Source organism: Camarhynchus parvulus, chromosome 1 (genome assembly GCF_901933205.1).
Source record: "Camarhynchus parvulus chromosome 1, STF_HiC, whole genome shotgun sequence".
In the NCBI taxonomy this organism is placed as follows: Eukaryota; Metazoa; Chordata; class Aves; order Passeriformes; family Thraupidae; genus Camarhynchus; species Camarhynchus parvulus.
Genome location: NC_044571.1, coordinates 59,741,588 through 59,764,243, shown reverse-complemented (window position 1 = coordinate 59,764,243; position 22,656 = coordinate 59,741,588). Strand labels below are relative to the sequence as shown.

The 22,656-nt window shown below is 43.5% G+C and overlaps 1 protein-coding gene across 3 annotated transcripts in view; it reads right to left on the bottom strand.

The window, feature by feature from the left end:
- The window catches only part of DGKH (diacylglycerol kinase eta), a 157,996-nt gene extending 140,984 nt beyond the window's left edge, over positions 1-17,012 (bottom strand). For all 3 annotated transcript variants that reach the window (XM_030958400.1, XM_030958416.1, XM_030958408.1), the window contains exons 1-2: positions 16,833-17,012; positions 10,331-10,516 (exon numbers count right to left, since the gene is read on the bottom strand). In XM_030958400.1, coding sequence (XP_030814260.1) covers positions 10,331-10,516; positions 16,833-16,889 — 243 coding nt within the window. In that variant the 5' untranslated portion in view covers positions 16,890-17,012. The remainder of the gene's footprint in view (positions 1-10,330; positions 10,517-16,832) is intronic.
- Positions 17,013-22,656: the final 5,644 nt, after the last annotated feature.

Genomic DNA, 22,656 nt, shown 5'->3' with positions numbered 1-22,656 from the left:
AGATTTATCAAAATCTCAAAGGGTAATTTGAAATATGAGCCCTTTGTAAACCTGTTGGCAGCAGATCCCTGGTTGATGAAGGAGTAGAACCCATGATGTTAGCTCTTTTTATCTCCTCCTCAATGGTGCACACAGCAACCAAATATTTCAAATATGGAGAAAAAAATTCTTTTTTTTACCCTAAACTGTGTAAGCAAAAAAATTTAAATTGGTTTACATGCACACACACACACAGAACTACTGGGCTCTAAATACTGTTCTCTATGCAAGAAGTAAGATCATCTGAAGCACACACATGATCATAACTATGGAAAAATGCAAAGCTTAAAGAAGCTAGAATAAAAATTATGTATTTTTTTTACAAAAAAGCTATTCACAGCAGTTGCATTTACCTGGCAACAGCAGGTAACATGAGATAATACACAAAAGCACTTTTAAAGACAGGTCTTTAAACATACAGCTTGACATTGCCAGCACATTTAATAGCTTGCTTTTGACAGGAGCTCGTCAGAAGTTTTGTACTTTACTAGCATCTTCAGTCTCTTTGAAATGCTGAAGAAGAAGCAGAACAGGGTCTTGCAATGCAGCATGAGTGGCACAGATAGAAAGCTGACAACCCTCTGAAGCCTGAAGGATTTTTTTAATGCCTTTTATAGAATTACCAAGTTGGGCAAGGGAAAAACTTGTCATCTAGTAGACAGGATACACACACAGACCCTAACTTGTGCAACCTGTCATTAAATTTCTGAAAGATTATTTGCCAGTGGATCGGGGAGGGTTGGAGACCATCAGCCTAAGCAGCAAACCATCTCAGGTATAAATTTTATCTTAACCTGCACATAGTTTTGAGGCACATTTTGGTCAATGTTCTCTCTACAAAATGTTAACCAGCGGACTCTGTACAGGTAGAAGTTCTTTCTTTGCTTCCAGAAGCACCACAGAATCATGTTTATTAGCCCAACATCCATTTATAACCAAATTTTAAAAAACAAACCTACAAAAAAATCCAAGAATCCACTGAACCACACAAAGAGGTTTTCCTAAATTCTGGTTTCCCTCTGTAAAACTCTCATAATGCAAACTTCTAGGTTATATGAAGGTTTGCTTGAAGAACTTCACTCAGGGGAAAGAAAATCAAGTTTAACATCAGATAGATGGTTCCGAAAGTTATTCCTGATTTTGTCTGTAATGAGAAGCTGTGCAAATGGGGAAAATATTTTTCACTTCCTTGAAAGTTCAGATTTAATCAGAAACATTGGTTCTTCATCTCACACCCAAGTAAATCACACTAGCTTCCCATTACAGATCTGTATCCCCTCTGCATTCATCCCAGGCAGAATCCACATATTATAAATGCATCATTATATACAATAATTTTAAAAAAATACTGTTTACACCATGAACACCACTATATTCTTTCAGATCTTGACTCACAAACCCCCTTTTACCCTTTGTGCTCTCTTTTATTCACTTTAATAGATCTCTGAGACTGAGGCCAATCAATGTTTGTCTAGAGAGTAACTCATGTGAAGTTCCCTGACGCTTCAGGCAAAAAATGACAATAGCTGAAAAAGCAGCAAAAAGGGTGCATTAATTTTCAAGTCAATAGCTCCACAGTGAACCATCTGCTCCCAGGATTGATCAGTACCACTGAAGGAGGAGGCAGTGAAGGGTGAAACTATTAAAAGAAGCAAACTCATATCTGCACCCTCTCCAAGACTCCACACCCAACAAACTTCATGTCTTCGGCAGTTACCTTCCTTATGCGAACTACTGGGAGAAACCTTGCAAAGGTATAGACTAAAAGGAAAAGGGATGTCACCCCTTCTCTGTACAAATTCCTGAAGAAACCATGACAGCAGCAGGCAGGAAAGGAGGGAGAGAACACAAAGCAAGATGTCTCTACGGGAGCGTTAAAACAAACATAGAAGTATGCACCCATCCTCACGGTCAACAGAGAGTATGCACATGAGGAAAGAAGTCTCTGCCTGATGGGCAGTTGGGCCTGCTGGATAGCCATGCTGGTCCTCTCCAACATCCTTAGCTGAACCAGAGCAAGCCACCCTTCTTACAAGCAGAGACACCACTGGACCTTCCTCTCACTCCAGAGGATCACAGCAGCAGTAAGGACTACCAGCAGTCAAACTGAAGCCGGTCAAGCTCAGTTACTAAATTTAAGCAACCACACAACAGGACATAACTGACCAGAGCAGCATGACAGTCCTTTAGAACCACTTAAATCTCTGCAGGCATGAAAAACCTCAGCAGATCTTCCCAGCATGGAACTATGCCAGAAGTGCAAAATGACACTGAGGGCACAGCCGGCTCTCCTCAGTGAGAACATCTAGAAAGATCCTGGCAAGAGCAGGACACACATCCTCCTGGCGGCTGCCCACAGAGGGGCTCCTGTTGCTTCCCACCCGGGAAATATCTAGGGAGACTTGCCACCCACAAGCTACTACTCACTTTCAAAACCCTATTCAGGTTGCTAAGTGACAATAAAGTAGTGCAATCTCACACAATTTGCAAACCCCAAGCGCTTAAAGGCAAGGAAATGAATTGTCCAGATCATCATAAATCTCATGCTGCCCATCTAATAAACAAATAAATTCTCATCAAGTGTAAAAGCTTGCTGAATTCATTACAATAATGCTAACTCTCCCAAGAGTACAAGCTCAGGTTTTGTTAATGTGCTTTCAGTGTCTAAGTGGCGAAACATTCCTAAACAGGGATACTATTCAAATAAAAAACTTAGCTAGAAAAATATTTTTTTTACTCTTTCTTCTCGATTTCTTCCTAATTGTGCAATATGTCATGATAATTTCTACATGGTAAAAGTTTTTAAAGTCAACTGTGATCTGGCTTTACATACAAAATTTTTATGACCCACATCTGATGAGCACTTAAGCACCAGATTAACTTTAAGAAGTAATTAGTCACATAGAACTGTACAGGGTGACTGAAGTGTTTCAGTATGTACACAAATGGTGTACTAGAATAAATCTCTTAATTCTTTTTAAATAGCATCTAATGTGGTGGTCTTATTTTTAGCATATAAATGTATGAATGCAATATTTATTTTGGGTCAGCATTAAGCTTTACATTAAGAAAGAATGAGACTTCTTTTCAGTATGATATAAAGAATATAATTTATGGATGCCCCCAAGCCACACTTTTTTTTTTTTTTTTGTGCCATTCCTAGCAAATTGAGAGACATGGCTTGAATTCAGTATTATACAGCTATGGTCACTGCATGTATTAGTACCGTGTTTTTAGGGTTTTAAAAGAAGATTTTGGAAAATGCAACTGATTTTTTCAAGGCCAGAGGGGAAAGGATAGAACGGCAATGTAAAAAGGTGGCAAATACAAAGGTGAAAGAAAGAGTTCTCTCTCTTAATAAAGGCAAAATTCAGATACCAAAGTATCAGACCAAACAAAAACACCAAACAAAACTAGCCATGCTGTCAACAACTTCAAGCAATTGTTGACATAATTTCCCCCTACTTTACAATAATAAAAAAATCTCAAAAATTTAATGGCCAATGATAACAAAATACTGGTCTTGTGGTTCCCTTGCAAGTAAGCTACTGAAGTGTTCTCACAAGACATCAAACTATGTCTTAATTATCCCTGTCAGAGGAAAACAGCCAAAACAGCATGACTACAGAGCACTCTTTTATACCCAAAACTCCATATTCTGAACATCAATGAATCCACACATTACCTTCTTGCTTTGCTAAAATTTTGAGGTCTGCAAACTAGTTATGTTCTTCTATAGATCCCTTACCAGAAGCATGGCTGGTCAGTGTTCAAAGAAAATGAGAAGAACATTGTTTTAAAATAAATATATATATAGCCTTTTGGAGTGTTCCAGAGCAAGAACATTGGTCTAAGCTGCCTTTTATTGTCTTCAGCTAGTCAAGAGAATTTCAACAGTTCCCTACAGAAAAAGGCTTTGTGACAGCCAGACAGACTGCTCTTTTAATCACTACTTCAAATACAAAACCACTGTAATTCTAGGTATTCTGCTTTAGATATCCAAACTAATTTGACTAGTCCAGCTAGTCATCCAGTAGTCATACAACAGTGTTGCATCCTGCATTCTGATGTAGCTGCTGGAAACAATTCAAGATGTTTGCAAATGATCTATATAGCCTTACATGGATAAAGACCCAGCTATAGAATAGTCCTTTCTTGAGCTCTGGCATGGCTGGTCTGTGTCTCCAGGACTCTGAACATGAAGTCCACAAGATAAGGCATCTCTGAAAGGGATTCCCAGTAATCATTTATTCTTGAATAAGTCTCTTTTTTCACTTCTTAAAAACCAGAAATTCTCCTAAAGTACAAAATAAACTCAAAGTGTTTCACCCAGTCTTTTTCGCAGAAAAGCATTCTCCAGCTCCTTGGAACAAAACATAAAATAATTAAAATCTTGTATTAAAGATGAAAGTGTGATTATCTTTTTTCCACCTTCACAGCTCACCCAGCTGGCTGGGAGGAAAAAAAGAGTAATTCATGTTATCTCACAGTACAAAACAACATTAATACTTTAAAGACTCCAGAAAAAAAAAAAAACCACACCACAGAAACGAACACCAAAAAAAACCCCACAAAAGCAACATTCTTTGAAGACCTGCTTGCAAATACCTACTGTAAAATGTTACAAGCTCCTCCTTTCTTGTACTTAGCTAGCAATTTAAGCTTTGCCAATACATGCATCACTAAAATGCCTTAGCAGATTTCATTTCAGTTTTATACAAACGTGTCAGAATTTGGAGCGGTAATGACCACTGCGCCTTAAATAGTGTAACTCTTTCCATTCTAACCCTGCTTACTTCTACATAGTGTGTTCAGTCATTTTTAACTTCCCCAAACTATCATGTCTTTGCCTGAAATTTTCCTTTAATGGACTCTATTTTGAAAGCTTATGTAGACACACAGCAATTATGAGAAGCAACAAATATTGCACACCATTTAATGCTAGAAACTGTTTTGCTTTGTCCAGGCATACTCCAGAACAGAATAATGTATTTATGTATATATCTATAGCAAAACTTCAATATATTACCCTGTGCATACGTGTGCGTGCTGCATGTATCAGGAATACACATTAATGAATATTTCACTTTAAAAATATGTTAGAGTCCCCAGGATGTGGTGAGAGAAACAAATTTGCCAGATTTTACAACAGTTGTAGGAAAAAAAAATTGCTGAGATATTTTACTAAAGATGGATATACAGTACATAAATTTAATTGCAGAAAGAAAATAATGGAAAATACGAATACTGAATACAGATATCCTGTAGCACCCTTCAGTCTGTTCTGTGAACCCTACCAGGTGCCAAGAACTTGAGGACAATTGCTGTGCACTTCCTCACTAGTGACACTATTCATATCATTGCTATTGCAGAGTACATTACAAACTACAGTGCATTTTGAAACTGTGCAGAGTCACACAATCCTAAGGTATATAAAGGATCTCCACTGGGGTAAATTTTGCTACCATGGCATTTTCCTGAGAACTTCTGGTGCTTTAAAAAAATCGTGTTTCCTTAACCAGAAAGGAATGAACCACCACTTAGTCAAGTAAATTTGGAACCATTAAAACAAGGAAAACCAGATCACACTGCAAAGAACGATGCTTATGCATTTGAACACTGGTATCACTCACAGCACTTTACATTTAGGTGAATTTACAAGCTATGGTAAACTGAGAGAAATGTATACCAGAAACAAACAGGAAGTGACTGCTGGGACTTGGCACTGTCAAATGTCACCATATGGAAAAAGTTAGAAACTTTTTGAAGGCTCAGTTCCTAAATGGATGGTGTGACAGCAAATAAAACCACGTTGGGGAATTTAATTAATTTACTTTTATTACACCATAATGATTTAAGATCTCAAAAAATATATGTTAATAACTCAGATAAGAAAATTCAAGTAATAACTCTTGCCATTTAACTAAACAACACTGTATTATCTCCACTAATTATAACACAGTCTTGCTTCACAGTATCTGCCATGTTACAGCAATTTCATTACTAACAAAAGCCACTGGGGGTGAAGGAGAGGAAGAAAGCTTTATCCCACATACCTTACAAGTGTATTTATCTTACTCAATACACCACATTTTCTTGCATTTCCTAAATTGTACTTTCTGCTCCAGAATGTCTGCTTCATGCAAAAATAAACACAGGCCAGAGACTTAATGCAGATTTGAGAGCAAACCACATATCCAACAGAGGTTTTGCATTAACTGGATATGGAACCATTAAAATAGGAAGCTAGGTCAGTGATAAAAGTGCTACTCTTCATATGCAGGTTTTTACAGAGTACTCAAGGCAAGAGTGGGAGCTGTAACTGTGTTCATATGACAACTATACTTCCAAGTATCCAGGGATTGTTTCATTTATTAATCTGCTGCTGATCCTCAAGGTGAGGAGAATTCAAAGAGAAAAAGTGTGAGTTCTAATTTGAACTTCCCCTTCTTGTCACGTTTCTGCTATAAAGAACAGAAGAAAGGCCATCTTTTTAAGGAATGTGCTTTGCACTACAGCAATTAACTTTAAAGCAACTAGAAGCCAGCTGATGACAGGCAGCTTTCAGGCTGTAGCCCCAAGAACTGAAGTCATCTGTTTAAGGAAGGCACTGACTCTGCCTGTCTTAACCAACATCTTTAAAAATGAAGAAGCCAAATTTAACACACATGTGGAGAACTTTCCATTACTTCAATCTCCAATGTAACCCTGCTTGTAACCCAGTATCATCATACATACTACTTCCAAACTGTCTGACTACAGTTTTCCAAAGTTATCAAAAATCCAAAATGTATATTCTTAAAATGTTTGTTGGTTTTGTTGTTTTGTTGGGTTTTTTTTTACCAAGACATGTTTTATGAGCTAAATATTCAGGTCATTCAAAATGAGGGGGAAGGATAAGTAGACATTGCAACACCAAAAGCTGTTTCCATTAGGGATTTTGGCTCAAAAGTGCTCAAACTTCACAGGGTACCTGTTACCTATTTATTGACTAGTGTTTCCTCCATGGAACAAATACAAACTCCACAGATGCAAAAGCTTCCAGGATGACATTTAAAGATACTGGCTTTAATCTCACAGAAGTCCTAATCAGTTTTGGTCCTGATTTCCCTATAGGTACCTGCAGCTACAGTGTCACTCTACAGCCAGGTATGGAGTTTTAGCAAACAGTTCCTAGTGACAAACAACATGTTGGCCTAAAGAATAGTCCTTTAGTCCTTTACACCACTAGCTGTTCCCTCCTCCTCAAGTTGGCAGACACAAACACATATTGATCTTCAAGATTTCTGTTTGGGGTAATTAACAATGGCCACATTTTGACACAGATATGCTTGAAAGTATTCTAAAAATTTAAGAGATAGATATGCATAAACGAAAACTGCACCCATAACAGAAGTCACAATGATGTCCAGCCTCATCACCAATCTGTTTTTTCTTATCAACTGACTGTAAAAGCAGTTCCACTGAAATCAAGTTAACAGCTTGCTAAGTTGCTATCCAGTGTGGGTAAGCTATGGCAAAACTGTACAAACAGTCTTCTAAACAGAACTGTGAACCACTCATTAGCATATCACAAACAAGCAATAAACTTTGGTGTAATTACATCTGCCAATACAGTACTCTTGCTTTTCATCTTCTCATTCTCTTATTCACCCCTTGCCCTCAGCTAAATAAGTAATTGGTTTTATTTAGGAAGAAAAGAGCAAGGAGTAAAAACTGCCTTTGAGAACTACAGATGTTGGAAGTTTTTAGGCTTCTGTTTGTGCTAGTGAAATGAGTTTGTTCTTGTACATATATTTCCTAAATCTTGTTATACACACACTAAAAAAAATCCACTCCTGAGTGATTCTGTCTGCAAAGTATCACCATATGGTAGCTTTCACAAATGATCAACTGTACCAAAACATCTAAAAATAACATCTTCCTTAAGTAAAACAAAAACAATTACCAGCGGAGACTTTTGGGTATAGTTCTGAGCTAAAGAATCGATACCACATCGCTGAAACGCTTCAAGTAAGTAAATAAGCAACCTCTGGAGAAAAATAGCACAGTCCTAAATGGCCCACAAGCATCAATGATAAATGTAATATACATGCTTTGGGTTCTTTCAAAAGTCTGTTCTTAGATGTAAGACAAACCCAATCCATTTAATTAAAACCTTAGCTTACAAACACATCCACCAAGTAAGTGAAGCTTAACAAATCTAATTTGAATGAAAGGGACTAGCTGGGTAAAAGAGCAGCTCCCTGATGTTCCTTGCTCTAGTGGTTTCATGTAACCACTGATCACCAACCACTACAACAGCAAACATACAACACCCTTAAACTAAATGGGAGTTGTCTGTCTAAATATAGCTACTTTTAAATAATGCATTGTGAGTTATAAAATGAAGTGCTACTGAATTATTTAACATGGGTCTCATCTTTAACAATGATATATCACTTTTAATTAAATTGAAAGGAAGATGTTTATATGTGGAGTTGCACATTATTGTAAATTGCAACCAGTAAAGCAACATTTTAACTCCAATTATGTCAGCAGTCAGTTTTTCCTATATATATCTGATTCACAGAAATAGAACTGGGACTCAAGCTAAGATAAGCAAAAGCAAGACTTGCAGAGCTGTCTTAGATCTTCAGGCGATCCCAGCCCAGCATTCATTCACAACCTTCAGACACAGAATATCCCACCCGTCTGTAACAGTTGGCAAGAATTGGCTGGGATCTCAATCTCACCAACCTGTGTCGATAACATTCATAATAGGCATGTTTCCTTATGCAAGTATCAACCTCTTTGAGAGCAAACACTCAAATACACTTAATACCACTACAGCTAATAAATGCATCGTGCTCTGTAACTTTTAAAACATTCTGAAGACACAAAAGGGTGTAAAAGCTGAAAGTTTGTGTAGAACTACGTTTCCAACACAATGCAACAGTTGTATACTATTTACTATAGTAACCTTTCAGCCAGGCCTATCATCTGCAAATGCAAAATTAACATTTAGCAACAAAATGGAATGACACATCTTGTTTATAAAGTTTCAGGCAAAAACTGCTTTCCACCTCACATAACGGAGTAACGTTACTGTTTAACAATTAGTGTTTAAAGGTGGCAGCCTTTTACACGTAGTGCATGGAGCAAAAGCCCAAGGGAAGAACAGCACCAACCAGACAGAACTTCACTAATTACTAACTTTAATGGGTGCTCTGTAGAGGAAACACCACATGACCTATTGTGTAGAAATCAAACCCTAAATGTGATCAGTTCAGGTCTGCATGGAGTCACTTTGCCCCTCAAAACAGACACTTCCAAGAAAAGCCCTGATCTTCATGTCATTGCATCAATAAGCTCTCCCCAAGGCGGGCTTGTGCAGACCCCATCACTGACTGTGGACCACGCTTTGTAGAAAGTCATGGGATCCTTCTACATAGCAAGTCTGTTTCATGATATTTATGCCTTCAAATGCCTGCTTGTTGATTTTACAAGGGGGGGAAAAACTAAATAAACACACCATGCATGAAAAAAGTTAATTCCACTGGGACAACCTCGGCAGCCCGAGACAGCCAAAAAAACTGCATTAACCTAAAATTTTGACAGCTGCTTTACGCATACAGTGCCACGAGCGTGGATGTATAGAAGTTTACTTCTCTTTCCGCGAGGTGCCTTTCAAAGTGGAAGCCGCCTTTCCCTCCTTGGCGGCACTCCCGAAGAGGAGCCCGACGTGCCACCGCGGGCTCGGTGCCTGCCGCTCTGGCGGGGCGCACGGCAGCGGTCCCCGGGACCGGCGCTGAACTAAAAAGGGTGGGCGGCGGGTATGGAAAGTGGCGAGGAAGGGCTCGCTGAGCCAGCCCACCCGCGCCGCAGGGTGGCAGGGCGGGATCCCCGCGGCAGCGGTGCCCGCCGCCGAGGAAGAGGAGCCGGAGGGAAGGAGGGAGGGAGGGAGGCAGCCCGCCGTTTCCCCCACACCCAGGACGCCCGGCAGGGCAGGGCGGCTGCCGGGGCAGGCAGCTTCCCCTCCGGCCAAGCGGAGCGCCGCAGCCCCGGGGGGCTCTTCCTGCCAGCCGGGGACAGATGTGGACGCAACAGCTGGACGGGGAGGAGGGGAGAGGAAAGGAAGGAAGAGGCACGGTTGTCTCACAAACCACCCCCCCAACCCCCCGCCGCCGCTCCCGGGGATGCGGGCGGGATGCAGCGGCCGTCCCCAGCTCCGGGTTAGCCCCGCTTGGGGATGGGGATGGAGAAACCGGCCGTGAAGGCGGCGGGGCTGGCCGGCTCCTGCCCCCCTTACCTTGCTGCGGATCTGGCCCGAGGTGGACACTTTCCGGATGAGTTTCTGGGGGCCCTCGTGCTCCCCTTCGCTGTCCGACGACTCGTCCGCCGGCCCCGCCGCCGCTGCCGGGGCTTGGGGCTGGGGCTGCAGCGGGATCCCGGCGCCGCTCATCCCCGACTCGGCCCCGGCCATCTTCCCGGACTCCTACCGAGAGAAAGCACACGAGCCCGGCTCAGCCAGGGCAGCCGCTGCCGCTCCCCTCCCCGGGGAGGAGGAGGAGGAGGAGGCGGTGCGGGAGGGTGGGGAAAGAGGCGGCGCGGGGGGGCGGGACGGGGGCGGTGGCGGCCGCGGCTCTGGCGGAGCGGAGCGGGGCCGCCCGCCCGGCCGCCATCTTCCGCCGCCCCCTCCCACAGGCAGGGGCCGCGGGCCGCGCCACCCACCCCCGCCTGCTCCTGGCGACCGGGGCACGGCCACCCGCCGGCGGGCGGAGCCGGGCGGACGGGCCCGGCCCCCTGCGCCCCTGCCGACCGGGAGCGGCCCGGAGCGGCCGCCGGCTGCAGGGGCGCGCCGGTGCCGGGCGGGCCGCCCCCGGCAGGAGGGTGCTCGCCCGTAGGTGAGCGCCGGGGCCAGTCCGGCCGGCGAAACAAGCGACGGGGAGCGGGGAGGGCGCCCGGCGCCCCGCACCTGCCCGGGTTTCCTGGAGTGTCCCGGCTGGCCGGGAGGTGGGGCCGGCACCGGAGCGAGCACCGCCCGCCCCGCTGGGCACCCCCGTGCGCGCTGTGCCGCCCGGTGACACTCGGAGGGCGGCGATGCCGAGTTCCGAGCGCAAGGAGGGCGAAAGCGGGCGGGTGCTGTGCCAAGCCCTTGCCCCGTTCCGGCCGAGGGCTGTGCCGCTCTCCCCTGGGAGCGCAGGATGTCTCTTCGGGACTTGGACGGACGGCATCTGATGCGATGGGCTATATGCGATCCGTATGCTATTCCTCCAGGCAGTCAACCCCGTGGTAACTATCCATCAGCGCCAAAGCCTTGGACAGTTTTAGTAAATGCATCTATTGCTCTCCAGTGATTTTCTCATATGTCTTTGTGAAAGAGTAGCCCTTACTTCTGGGGAAAGAAAGGGTCAGTTTTCCTTTTTCATCTCAGATCTGGCAGCTCACACAATCTTGAAATGTCACCACATGTTCTGAATTGTGGGACTTTGAAATTATTGTGGCTTGTATGTAGTCAGTGTTCAAAATAAGTGTTTAAATCACAGCAATACTAAATAAAACACACAAATCCTAGCTGCATGGGCCGGATTAAGCATAAGAAAGCAATCAATGCTTGTGGCTTCTATATTCCCACAATTCTAGTTATATTTCCAGAAAGGGAACTAACATCTCTTAACATGCTAATATAATGCCGCAATACCTAAATACAAAGCATTTAATGAGGAAAAGTAAACAACTGTACAAGCTATCCTACACTGCAGACACCTTGCCACAGACTGAATTTCAAATAGTCCAGAGTTTTTATTAATAGTCCAGCCCATTTCTTTTATTGGAGTTTTTATTTCTAGTAGTGTAGGGGAAAGCAATATTTCCATGAAGCCTTGGAGTTCTTGTGGCTTAGTTCTGTGTTACTGCAGCAGATACTTCAAATACAATTCTACTACCCACCTCCACATAGGACCAATTGTGGAGGTTATATTTCAAAAAATATCAAAAGTACCATTTAAAAATTCAAAATATCTATTAAGTTCTATTTTAAAGGCATTTTGATCAAATTACCTGCATGCTCTATCAAAATATTAATAAGGCCTAAATCCTATCATTAATACCTCATCTCAAAATGATTGTGAAACTAAGGACTAATTCTGTCTTACCTCACTCTTCACCTGAGAAGGAGTTCTCCATTTTTCAAAACATGGGATCAAACTTGAGCAGGTGCAAGTATGCATTGCTCTCAGTAGGTAAGTTTAGGGCACAGCTAGGAAGAAAGATAGTAAAAGCAATGTTTATGGACACTGTGTTTTTCCACCCTCCTTTCTTCCTCTTCCCCGTCTGAATTTCGGGAATAGCAAATTATGCCAGAACATGTCTCACTGCAATTCCTTAAGTCTTTTGAAGGTAAATGTCACTTGAATATTGCAAGGAGACAACAAGATATAGTTTCCTAACATATTGCACATAATAGTAACTGTGGTTTGAGAAACACTTGGTGCTAACAGAACACAAGCAAGGCTGGCTACATTTAATTTAACTGAATTAAATAGTGCTGTAGTGCTGAACAATAGTAGTTACTGTAAGAATAAATAAATACAAGTCTTCAACTTCTGTTCATTTTTAGAGCTTGACTATGAGCACCATGGTCCAAGCACCATGCTTGACTAGTAGCTGCACCATGCAGAGGGCACCATGCATCTTCACCTGGGCTACCTCAGCGTGCTCTTCCTCACTCCTGACTATCCAAACACAGAAGTGTGGTTACCAGGAAAGAAAGCATTAGCCTTTCACTTCCAAGCAAGTCTCTTTCATCATGTCTTGGTAAACTTCAGAGTGCTATGAAAAAAACAAAAAGTACTAGGAATGTTCTCTCAGGTTACTTAATGTGAAGATTTTAGTAGCAATAACCTAAGTCTGCAAATGATAGAAAATGTCCCATGACAACACTTCAACAAGAATATGAGAACATGGTTTCTGTGAAGCACATAGTGGATTCTGTGAAGTTACAGGCTCTAACATCTGCAGTTGCTTAATGCATACAGAGTTCTCCAAAATGAGAAACCAAGTGTTAAGCATTGTTGAAAATACAAAAGCTACTCGTGTTATCATAGAAAGTTTTTTCTACAAATATATACATTGCCGAGGCACAAAGACAGTTTTAAAGATATCACTACTTTTTTTCAAAGGTATTAATAGATAATCAGGGTCCAGTTCCAGCCTTTACCCAGATAAAGCTGCCTAAGGTGGCAATGAAGTTCGCCTCAAAAAGGACTTGCAACTTGACTTCTATCCCTTCATGTCACAGCTGGTTTTCTCCCAAGTGGTCCATGTCAGACTCAATATGTGAAATATTGGATAGGACCTTTCAGCCCAGTGACCACAGCTACAAATACTCTGGCACAAATGGTACCACTGGACTTCTGCAAGTTGGGCTCTTGAAGAATGTGGGACTCTATGCAGCCATTAAAAACACATACAGTATTTGCACGTGCTCCGTCTTTCACTTAACATACAGTATTTGCACGTGCTCTGTCTTTCAATTAACAGTTTCACACTTTTTAGCAATGACCTTAAATTTCTTAACTGAAGCAAGGCAGTAAAAAGCATAAAGGTTGGCATTTAAAGGAAGATACTCAAACAACAAAAAACAGCTCTGCTGACATCATTTGTGCTACGGCAATTAATATCAGCTGATAAACTGCCCTTTATGCAATACATACATATTTACACTGTGATATTGTATACATTTAATATACATATATACACTGTGAGAACATTTTGACTCAACCACATTGAGTCCCAATAGGACACGTGTTGCTAAAATGCATATGCAATATAGAAAAAAATCTAAATACACATTGCACTCTAGCTGCACTGAAGATTATAGTTTATAATACAGATTACTGCACTATTTGATTTCAGCCCTAAAACTCATTCCCTTTGTAACAAGCATTTTCACATTCTTTTTTTCCAAGTCACTTTGGCATCTATAAACTAAAGGGTAATGCTTTTCTATTCTTCATCTCAGAAAGTTTTTCTGAGGGAATTTGAATCAATAGTGTGTCAGGTTAACAATTCATTATTCACCATGTTTAAAAGATTTTATTGAATCTTTCCTAATTTTGGTGGTTAGTGATAACTATGGTTTTTAACTGGGCTTCCCACTCTGAACAAGTTTATTTCAGACCTGCCTGTCTGAACTCCCTCTGCAGATCGAATTAGTGATACTATTCTTTCTTGACTTCCTTACTTAGCAAAGAGGAAGCCAAAATATAACAACATGTATCCATACCACTGTTAAAGAAAGTAACTGCATCACTTGTGGCTGGTTTGGGATTAGCCAAGGGAATTCTGTAACCTGTAGGTTACAAAATTAAGGAAACTACTAAACTGTGTTGTATGCTTCAAAATCAAAAGGTCCAAACCAGGGCAGGTAATAAAAGTAAACAGATGCTTTGTGAATGTGTTAGGACTTATGTATGCATTTCAAAAGTAAGGTAAAGCCAAGACTCAGGTCTCATATAAAATATGAAAATTGTGTCCAGAGCTTTGTGAGTCATGTGTTATGCACATTTTTACTACAAATCCACCAAACCTCCCTTGCAAGAATGCAGGGTGCACCTTACATTTTAAGTCACATTTGCTTAGCTCCATCATGGGGTCTTACACAACTCTTACTGGATTCAGGAAGAGCTTTTCCATTAAAAAGTGTGGTGTGAGTTAAGAAAAGGTCTTTATAGAAATTTGAAGTAGTACCCAGGCAAGTCCAACCCTGACTGGCAGAAGGACTTCTCACTTCATTTTATGTCCATAACTTATTTCTCAGAATAGCTATAGGAAGAGCATTTCCCAATAATCAGAAATTTGCATAGGTTATTAACTTGCACAGATTCAAAACCTGCAGAAAATAGTTTTCCCTATCTTACTACTCTTTGTTTCATGTTTTAAGAGCAGGGGAGAGAGTATACTATGTTTTCCCTTTCATCATTCAGGTCTTCACCTAAATCTCCCTTTTCTCGCATTATCATAAAAAGCCTGCTTATGAGCAGATGGAAAGAACAATGTGGCTTTTGCCACAAAGACCATGTATTTTACCAGGAGGTTACCAGGTAAAGGATTGAGTGGATTAGCTGAAATTAGAGTCTTGTAAAGGAAATCGGTGCAGTGGTTAACCTTAAAACTGCATTCATGGATGTACTCTTTAACAAATGCAGCAATGAAATGATAAACATGACCCAAATCCTGGCCCTTACTGGGGGAGGGGGAAATGGAGAAAAAAAAAGATGTGCTCCTTGTTTATCTAAGCCATGCGCACAGAAGGAAACGGGCTTGGATGCTTCAGCCAGGACTCCACATTTCCAAGCGGAGAGGGGCTGCAATCCATCTGCCTCCCGAGTTTCAGCTGAGTTTTGGATGATGGCAGCAATTTAAATGTCACTGTTTAATTGAATAACGCATTCACAGGAATTGACTTCGCTGCCTTCCTCCCACGATGTCTTCATCTCTCCAGGCAAAAATCTCGGGTTTCCCTTGCCTGATCCTTTCAATGTCAGCTCCATGTTACTGGAACACACATACAGCTGTTTTCCCTATCACAGCTGCATCTCCGGCAACAGTTTTGGGGCTTGAGGACTGCAGAGGGCAGCGAAGGGGGATGTTCAACTTAACAACAAATATTAGGACAGTAAAAATATATTTGTGAGGGCTGCAAATCCTAACAAGGAAGGGAGTGAACTTAGTTCATTGTGGGTATCTCCAGGGCTCCACTGCTGCTTTCCTGAGGGTGCACACACCAAGCCACGCAGAGAATGGGTCTCCCCCTTTGCTCTTTAAAACTGGGTTTACAAGTAAAACCTGGACCAACAAAACGAGTTAGCAAAACATGGTACAGACATCTAAAGGGGAGCTTGGCAGTGGCACAAGTCCATGCTTCATGTTGTCTCACCAAGTTCAGGGCCAGAGGCAGCCTGGCCTTGACCTCTTAGATAGCCTGAAATCTCCCAAGCAGCTACCCAAAGCCTATTTTTAGCCCTCCCTGCCTGATGTGTGTGTGTGTTTGCACAATGGAGAAAAGCCCAGGAGCGGGACTAGACTGCCCTGAAAAGGGAAATCTGATTTTATCGCCTGTTGAGGATGCCGGTGACATGATTTCCTTTGGTTGGAAGGAGGGTCTTCCAGTTCCTTAAACAAACCGCAAAGGCACCTCACCGCAGCTTTCCTCCTGGCCAGTTTGAGCACTCCCCTCCCTTCCTAGCGGCCACGCACTTTCCCCACCCAGCAGGGTGACAGCAGGGTACCCCCAGCCCCGTCCCGCTTTGCCGCTGCGATGGGAACAATTCCCAGCCTAGCTTCAGTAGAAGAAGAAGGGGGGGAAAGTGTGAGTCTCTTTCTGAAAGCTGCCTCCCAACGCTGCTTGGACACGTTGCTTTTGCTGCGCTAAGAGAAGGAGTTTAACGGTGTCAACATCCAACCCACCCCCCTCGGCAAAGTTGAAGGCAAGACTCTCGGTGCTAATCCCAGGCTTTCCACCCGGGCAGTAAAACTCAGAAAGGGCGATGAACTCCCCGTCTCCCAGAGGGACGAGCTCGTCAGCAAATGGCCAGACACGGCGGGGGCGAAAGGCTCCCACCTCCCCGCTCCCCGCGGGGAGGGGACGAGCGCCGGCGGCAGGGCTCTGCCGTGGAGCGGGGTCGGAAGAAGGGAAGGGGAGGCTGGAGGGCACAGATAAGGATGATAGCCCGACCCCCGGCTAAACAATACAGGCAGGAAAAAGGGTAGGAAACGCCTGTGTAACGGCAAGGCACGCATGTACCTACCAGCTCCTCCCAGGCGGGGCTGCGGGCGCTATAGGAAGGGTACCCATGCTCCTCCATCACCCCGCAGCAGGTCCCCAACCTCGGCGGGGAGAGCGCCGACGGGCAGCGGAGCTGGGTCCGCCGGGCTGCGCCTCCCTCCCGCCGCTGCCGCTGCTCCGGCTGGCAGCGCTTCCCCGGCGCCGCTCGTCCTCCCCCCACCCCGGCCCCGCTCCTCCCTTTTCTCCCCCGGCTATGTCCAGGCCCCCTCCTCCCTCTCCGCCCGGCTCCTTTCCCTCCCACGGCCACCGGGCTCAGCCCCGGCTCCCGGGGGAGCCGGCCTGCAGCTGCCGCGCCGCTCACATCATCGCCGCCCCCCGCCCGCCCGCCGCGCTGTCCCGGCTGCCCGCACGCCCGGCCCCCTCCCGCCCGGCAAGCCCGGCGGATCACGGGCAAATCGCCTTGGGCGTAAGCCGGCTTAGGGCCGCTCCTGCTGCCGGCGTCGCGGCGGGGCCGGCGGGCGACGATGCGCCCCGCGGCGAGGGGAGAAAGCCTCTCGGTGCGCCGGGAGCCGCTCCTGCCCCGCGGGACACGCCGCCTCCCCTGCCCCCGGGCCGGCCCCGCTGGCTTCGGTGCGGGCCTGGAGCGCGGGGTCCGCGGCTCCGACGGGCCCGGCTGGGTGTTGGGGGGCGCCCCGGAGGGAGCATCGCCGCTCCCGCATCACCCTGCCCCGAGCCGAGCCAGGAGGGGGCCAGGGGCAAGGCCCTGGTGCTTGGACAGCCCTCTGGCCCCACTCCTCCGCAAAGGCTCCGAGAGCGCAGTACTGGGCTTTTGACACCCTGTGGATGTTAAATTGAGGGCGAAACGGCACCTCGTTCCTCCTCAGCGGCTCCGGGTGGTCCCACGGGCACGTTAAGACAAACTCCCAGGAGCTGGGACAGATAGCCACTGTGGAACAGACAGCACGGATGTGTAGGCCATGTCTGACACAGTGGGGTACTAATTTCCAGGGCCACCACGCCAACCTGATGGAGCAGCAGGATTTCTCTGCCCTCCATTATACCTTTTATTAATACACAGTGTGTTTACTTCAGCCTTCTTGGTTTACTAGATACCAGCACCTCCTTGAACACCAGCCAAAGCATTACAACCCTTCAAGTGGATGTTGTATCTCCTTTGAACTCAACACTTTCACTCATTTTTTTCTCCCTGTTGTTGTGGAATAGCAGGATACGTGAAAAAGTAGAACTGGAGGAAAGAGAAAAAAAATGAAGCTTAGTCTCCATCCAAAATAATGGTGTTCTTCACTCTACTTTCTGCCTGCCCTTTTGAATTTGCAGCTACCATGTTTCATTACTTGATTACAACAAGTTATCTTCAGATCATCTACTTGATAAGCATAAACATGGACAAGAAATTGTATTTCACCAAAAAATAGCAATTTGTATTTGTAATAGGTTTTTTAATGTATTTACATTTTTTGTGTGTTTTAAAGCTTTTTCATACCAAAAAAAGAAAAGCACACTGACATCTGAGCTTTAGCTTTTGCAAAATCCATCTATTTACAAAGATGTAGGAGTACTATTGATGCAAAAATCATATACTTATCTACTTATTTAACTAAGGGTATAAAATACTCCCATGAAGTTGAGATGGTGCCACTAAGCCAGGCCCAAAGAGTTGCCACAGCAGCTCACCTCATTTGAGGAACTGAGACTGCTGCACTTCTTCCAGATGCAGAAAAAGGAACTATTTTTGTTGATAATAAGTTTATCAGCAGTGAGTTGATGAACTGCCTTGATGGTAAGAGTGTAACCTCAAAAGGAAGAAAACAAGATGACTTAGAGCATTTTGATTTCTGGAAGGCAGCTTTCTGAAGCTAATGGTGAGCAACAGTTGCCCAAGGATGTCTGGTCTTCTTCCCTTTGTTCCCCGAGTGTGAGAGACTGCTGAGGAATGCCATGTTATAAAGGGCTTTACACTAAGAAGGAGTGTCAGAGTAAGATTAGTCAGCTCCCCTCCTTTCCTCATGATGCACCAGAGGATCTCACAAGATGGTTGTTTATACCTCTCCACATCTGGCCTCTTCAGCCTGGTCATGCTGGAGCTTTGTGGCCAAAGTCGCCTGCCATGGAATATATGTCATATACAGTCTCTCACATTCTCTTGCTTGCTGAACCACAAAAATTGAGTCTCTTAAAACTCTACGAGTCTTCAAGTTACTTCTTCAGTTCACACACTGTACGTCCCCTTTTGCCCTGAAATTCAGATTCTCACTGTGCCTCCAGTCCCCTTTTCTGTTTCTTCTGCCCTGAATCTTATACCTGTGACTAGATATGCAATTGTGCTCACCTCATTTCATTCCCTGGAGTTCCAACCTTGGTTTCTATAAGTGGGAAGCTAGTATAGGCCCCAGAAGATTATAACAACCTACTTAGGTTGGAGGTGTATTTCAAGGTCTTGTTGAATATGGACAGGCATCAGTTGCTGCACAGATCCTGCTGGGTCTAAATTCAACCTATGCAATGCAATTCAGCGCAGCCCTGCCCTTTTGGGGTCCTGAATGCCAAATCTGATTTTTCAATTCTTTCTGTCAGGGTGACAGATTGCTGTCTTTGCTAAGGAGCCCTGCCCTGTGTGATTTTCCTCTGCTCACTGAGTCGAAGAGCACAGTTCCTGATGAGACCGAGGTCTCTCTGCTGCTTGACTGAACTGGTTGAAAATCACAGGCCAGGGGTTTTGCTGGAAAATGTAATTCTGTCAAAGCCAGCAAAGAATTTAAAGACAGATGTCAGAATCACAGGATCATTGGGGTATTTTTGTTTGGGGGCACACTGCTACATTTACAGATGGACAAGGGAACTGAAGTCAGGCCCAAGGCAAAGATGTGACAACTAATCCTTATGGGGAAGAAAACACCTAAGATGTGTTAGTGAGGGGTAGAGGAGCTGCCTGCTAGAATGAGGAGTGACCGACTGTTCCCCTTCTTTCTCCTTGGACTGGGAGAAGAACCCACTGGAGGCAGTTGGAGCAGGAGCAGTGGCTCTCCTATCAGGTCTACCAAACTGCATCAAAACATCTCCAACATAGCCTGGGGGTCAATTTCATTTCATTCTGATTTTTTTATTTTGTTCCAAGTCATGTTGTTTATTTGGATTATTTTGGGGTTTTTAAAAAATCTTTCCCAAATTTTTCAACTCAGTCTAGACATTAGAGGTTTCTTGGTAGTAGTCTACTCTATCTACCCTGTTCGAAGTTGCCTCATCTCCCTCTCTGGCCTCAATGACTCAGGGAAAACTTGAACAACAAATCAAATGCTTCATTATTGACTTTTTTTACATGAAGTGAATTTAAAATAGCCTGCATTTTCTAAGCAAAATATTTTGGATATTGGACACACTTGAATATATGAACTTTGATTCCAGTGCTGTGGTTGGACATTCACAAGAAGGTCCCTCCCACTTCAAGCATTTCCTTTCCCTAGGGGTGGAAAAAGGACCTTTCAATTTTTTTTCCTAAGTTGAGGTAGAAAGACCCTAAAAGAATGAGCTTTTTAATATTTTTCTGCATTTTTTCCACCAGCATTGCATTTGGCATATACAACATAGCAAATATACACTAATTCTCATCAATTTATGCTAACATGAAACTTTCATCTTAACTTGGCATGTAGTATCAAACCTAATTTGAGTAAATTCTTCAAGGAAATGTTGTTCTTCATTCTCTTCACTGTAAACATGCCAGTTAAAATCATTTTGCACAACATTTGAAGGTATGATTTCATCAACATGGTAGTTGGGTAGTTCCTGCCAGCCAGACAGGTAGTAACAACTTGCACTGGGTCATTAAAACGAAGAATGTATTAAAAGCAGAACAAAATATACATACCTCTCTGGTAATCCTTCAGACAGAACTGAAGTTACAAAATGGGTCACTTAAAGAATAAAGGTATATTTTTGCAGTAACCTGATCGTTGCCTTGAAATCCCCTACTTTCTGTTTGTAAGCGCATCTGAACTATTGAACAAATTCTGCATTTCTCCCAGTTTACAGGGCCTACTGCCTGGAACTCACATTGGCACCTGAGAAATGTTTTCAGCCTACAGTTTTCTTTCATGGACTTCCTCCAACATGTGCATTCTTCTTCATTATTCCTCTCATTAACAACTGCTTCAGCACATAACTACCTGTAAGCAACAGGATGGTTTTAAACAATTCCACCGATTTTAGGGTTTTACAAGTGGGAAATTATTTGTGCAGCTGGAAGAATTACTTTCTAAATGAAGTGCTTTAGAAAGAGAAGTCGCTGAGAAAAAAGCCTTGGGAAAAAGTGTTTTACTGGAGCAGCAGCAAAGCAGTGGAAGGGCAATCCGCCATCCACTTCATTTTCCTCCCAGCATTTTTATTTCCCCTTCTATATTCCCCACCCCCCACCAGTGTCAGCACCTCCTGCTTGTTCTGCTGGCATGGAGAACCACCTCAACAACACCTCCTTCTGAGTGCCAGCATCAGGGACTAACGTTGTGGAATCGTATTTTCCTTATGGACTTTATTCTGAGACATCTGGTGGGGGGAAGGATGGGCGTTTTTGTCATCCCACCCCTCTGACTGCTCTGACTTTCTGCTGAAGTCAACAGATACCCTGAAAGTCAGAAGGAAAATGACATGAAAGCACAGATGGCTGTAGGTAGTGCTTGCTCAAACCACTGCTAATCTTCACTGACCACCTCTGCCAGTGCTCCTGACTGTGGCCATGTACTAATTCATTTATTTAAGGATATTGGTGAACTAATAGCTTTGTTCCATAAAAACACCTTTGGAAAGAGTAATTCACTCCAATCTCTTAGACTCCCGATGACCAGGATTTTAGATCCTTCCTAGAGGACGTAGTTAGTGAATGACCTAAACCTGCTGCCTACAATTTGTATCTCATTCCCCATAAATATGTGGAAATCATTCCATGGGTCTTCACTAATAACTTTTGGTGGGTTTAGAGGTTGTTGTCACACACTCCTACTCTCAACCAATCGAATTTCATTCTCATCATTGACCTCTCAGCTCACACTTCAGAGATGTTGCTTGTGGCTTGTTTGAAATGCAATGCCTATTGGACACCATGCTCTAGCTGAGGTCTCATCTTAAATAACATCAGTCTGGGTTTGCCCAGGTGTGATGGACATACTCCTTGATTGATCAATCATCCTGACCATTGATGAGGGTATTCAGACACCTTTCCTGTTTGTGTGTAAAGCAGGACTTCCTCCTGGTGGCATCTTTTTAGATCTGTGAGCACCAGGGAATATTTCAGGTGAAACGGGGTTTCCTAGGAAAATATCACATCAGTTTCAGAAGCTTCAATGAGTCTATCCCATCCACAGGCCTGATTTGTTTAACATTATTTGTCCTTGAAAAGCCTGTGTTTGTTACACCCCTCCCTGTTATCTTGTAAGTAATTAGAAACATTTAATTTTTATTTTGTGCGGAATATAAATTTATGTGATGGATCAGTAATTCCCATGTTCCTTCTTTTGATCCTTTTTTGAAGTTTCACTTCCTAATACAAGACCTGAAATGATTAAACACAGGATATGTTCCAACCTCGTTTTTACATATGAGCCAAACACCTCTGATGGAGCTTTGCGTTTGTGGTTGCCCACTTTGGGATGCCTGGCACAAACTTTTGTATCCATTACTTTGAACTCATTCAGACCTTGCAGATACAACTTTTTGACAAACATTTATTCTAAAAGAGAAAAAGAAATTACTAGTAAAGCATGAAGGTTACTGATGTGATAATTTAAAATCACAGAAAAATTAATAAATGTAGTACTTCTGACTAAAGTAAGAAC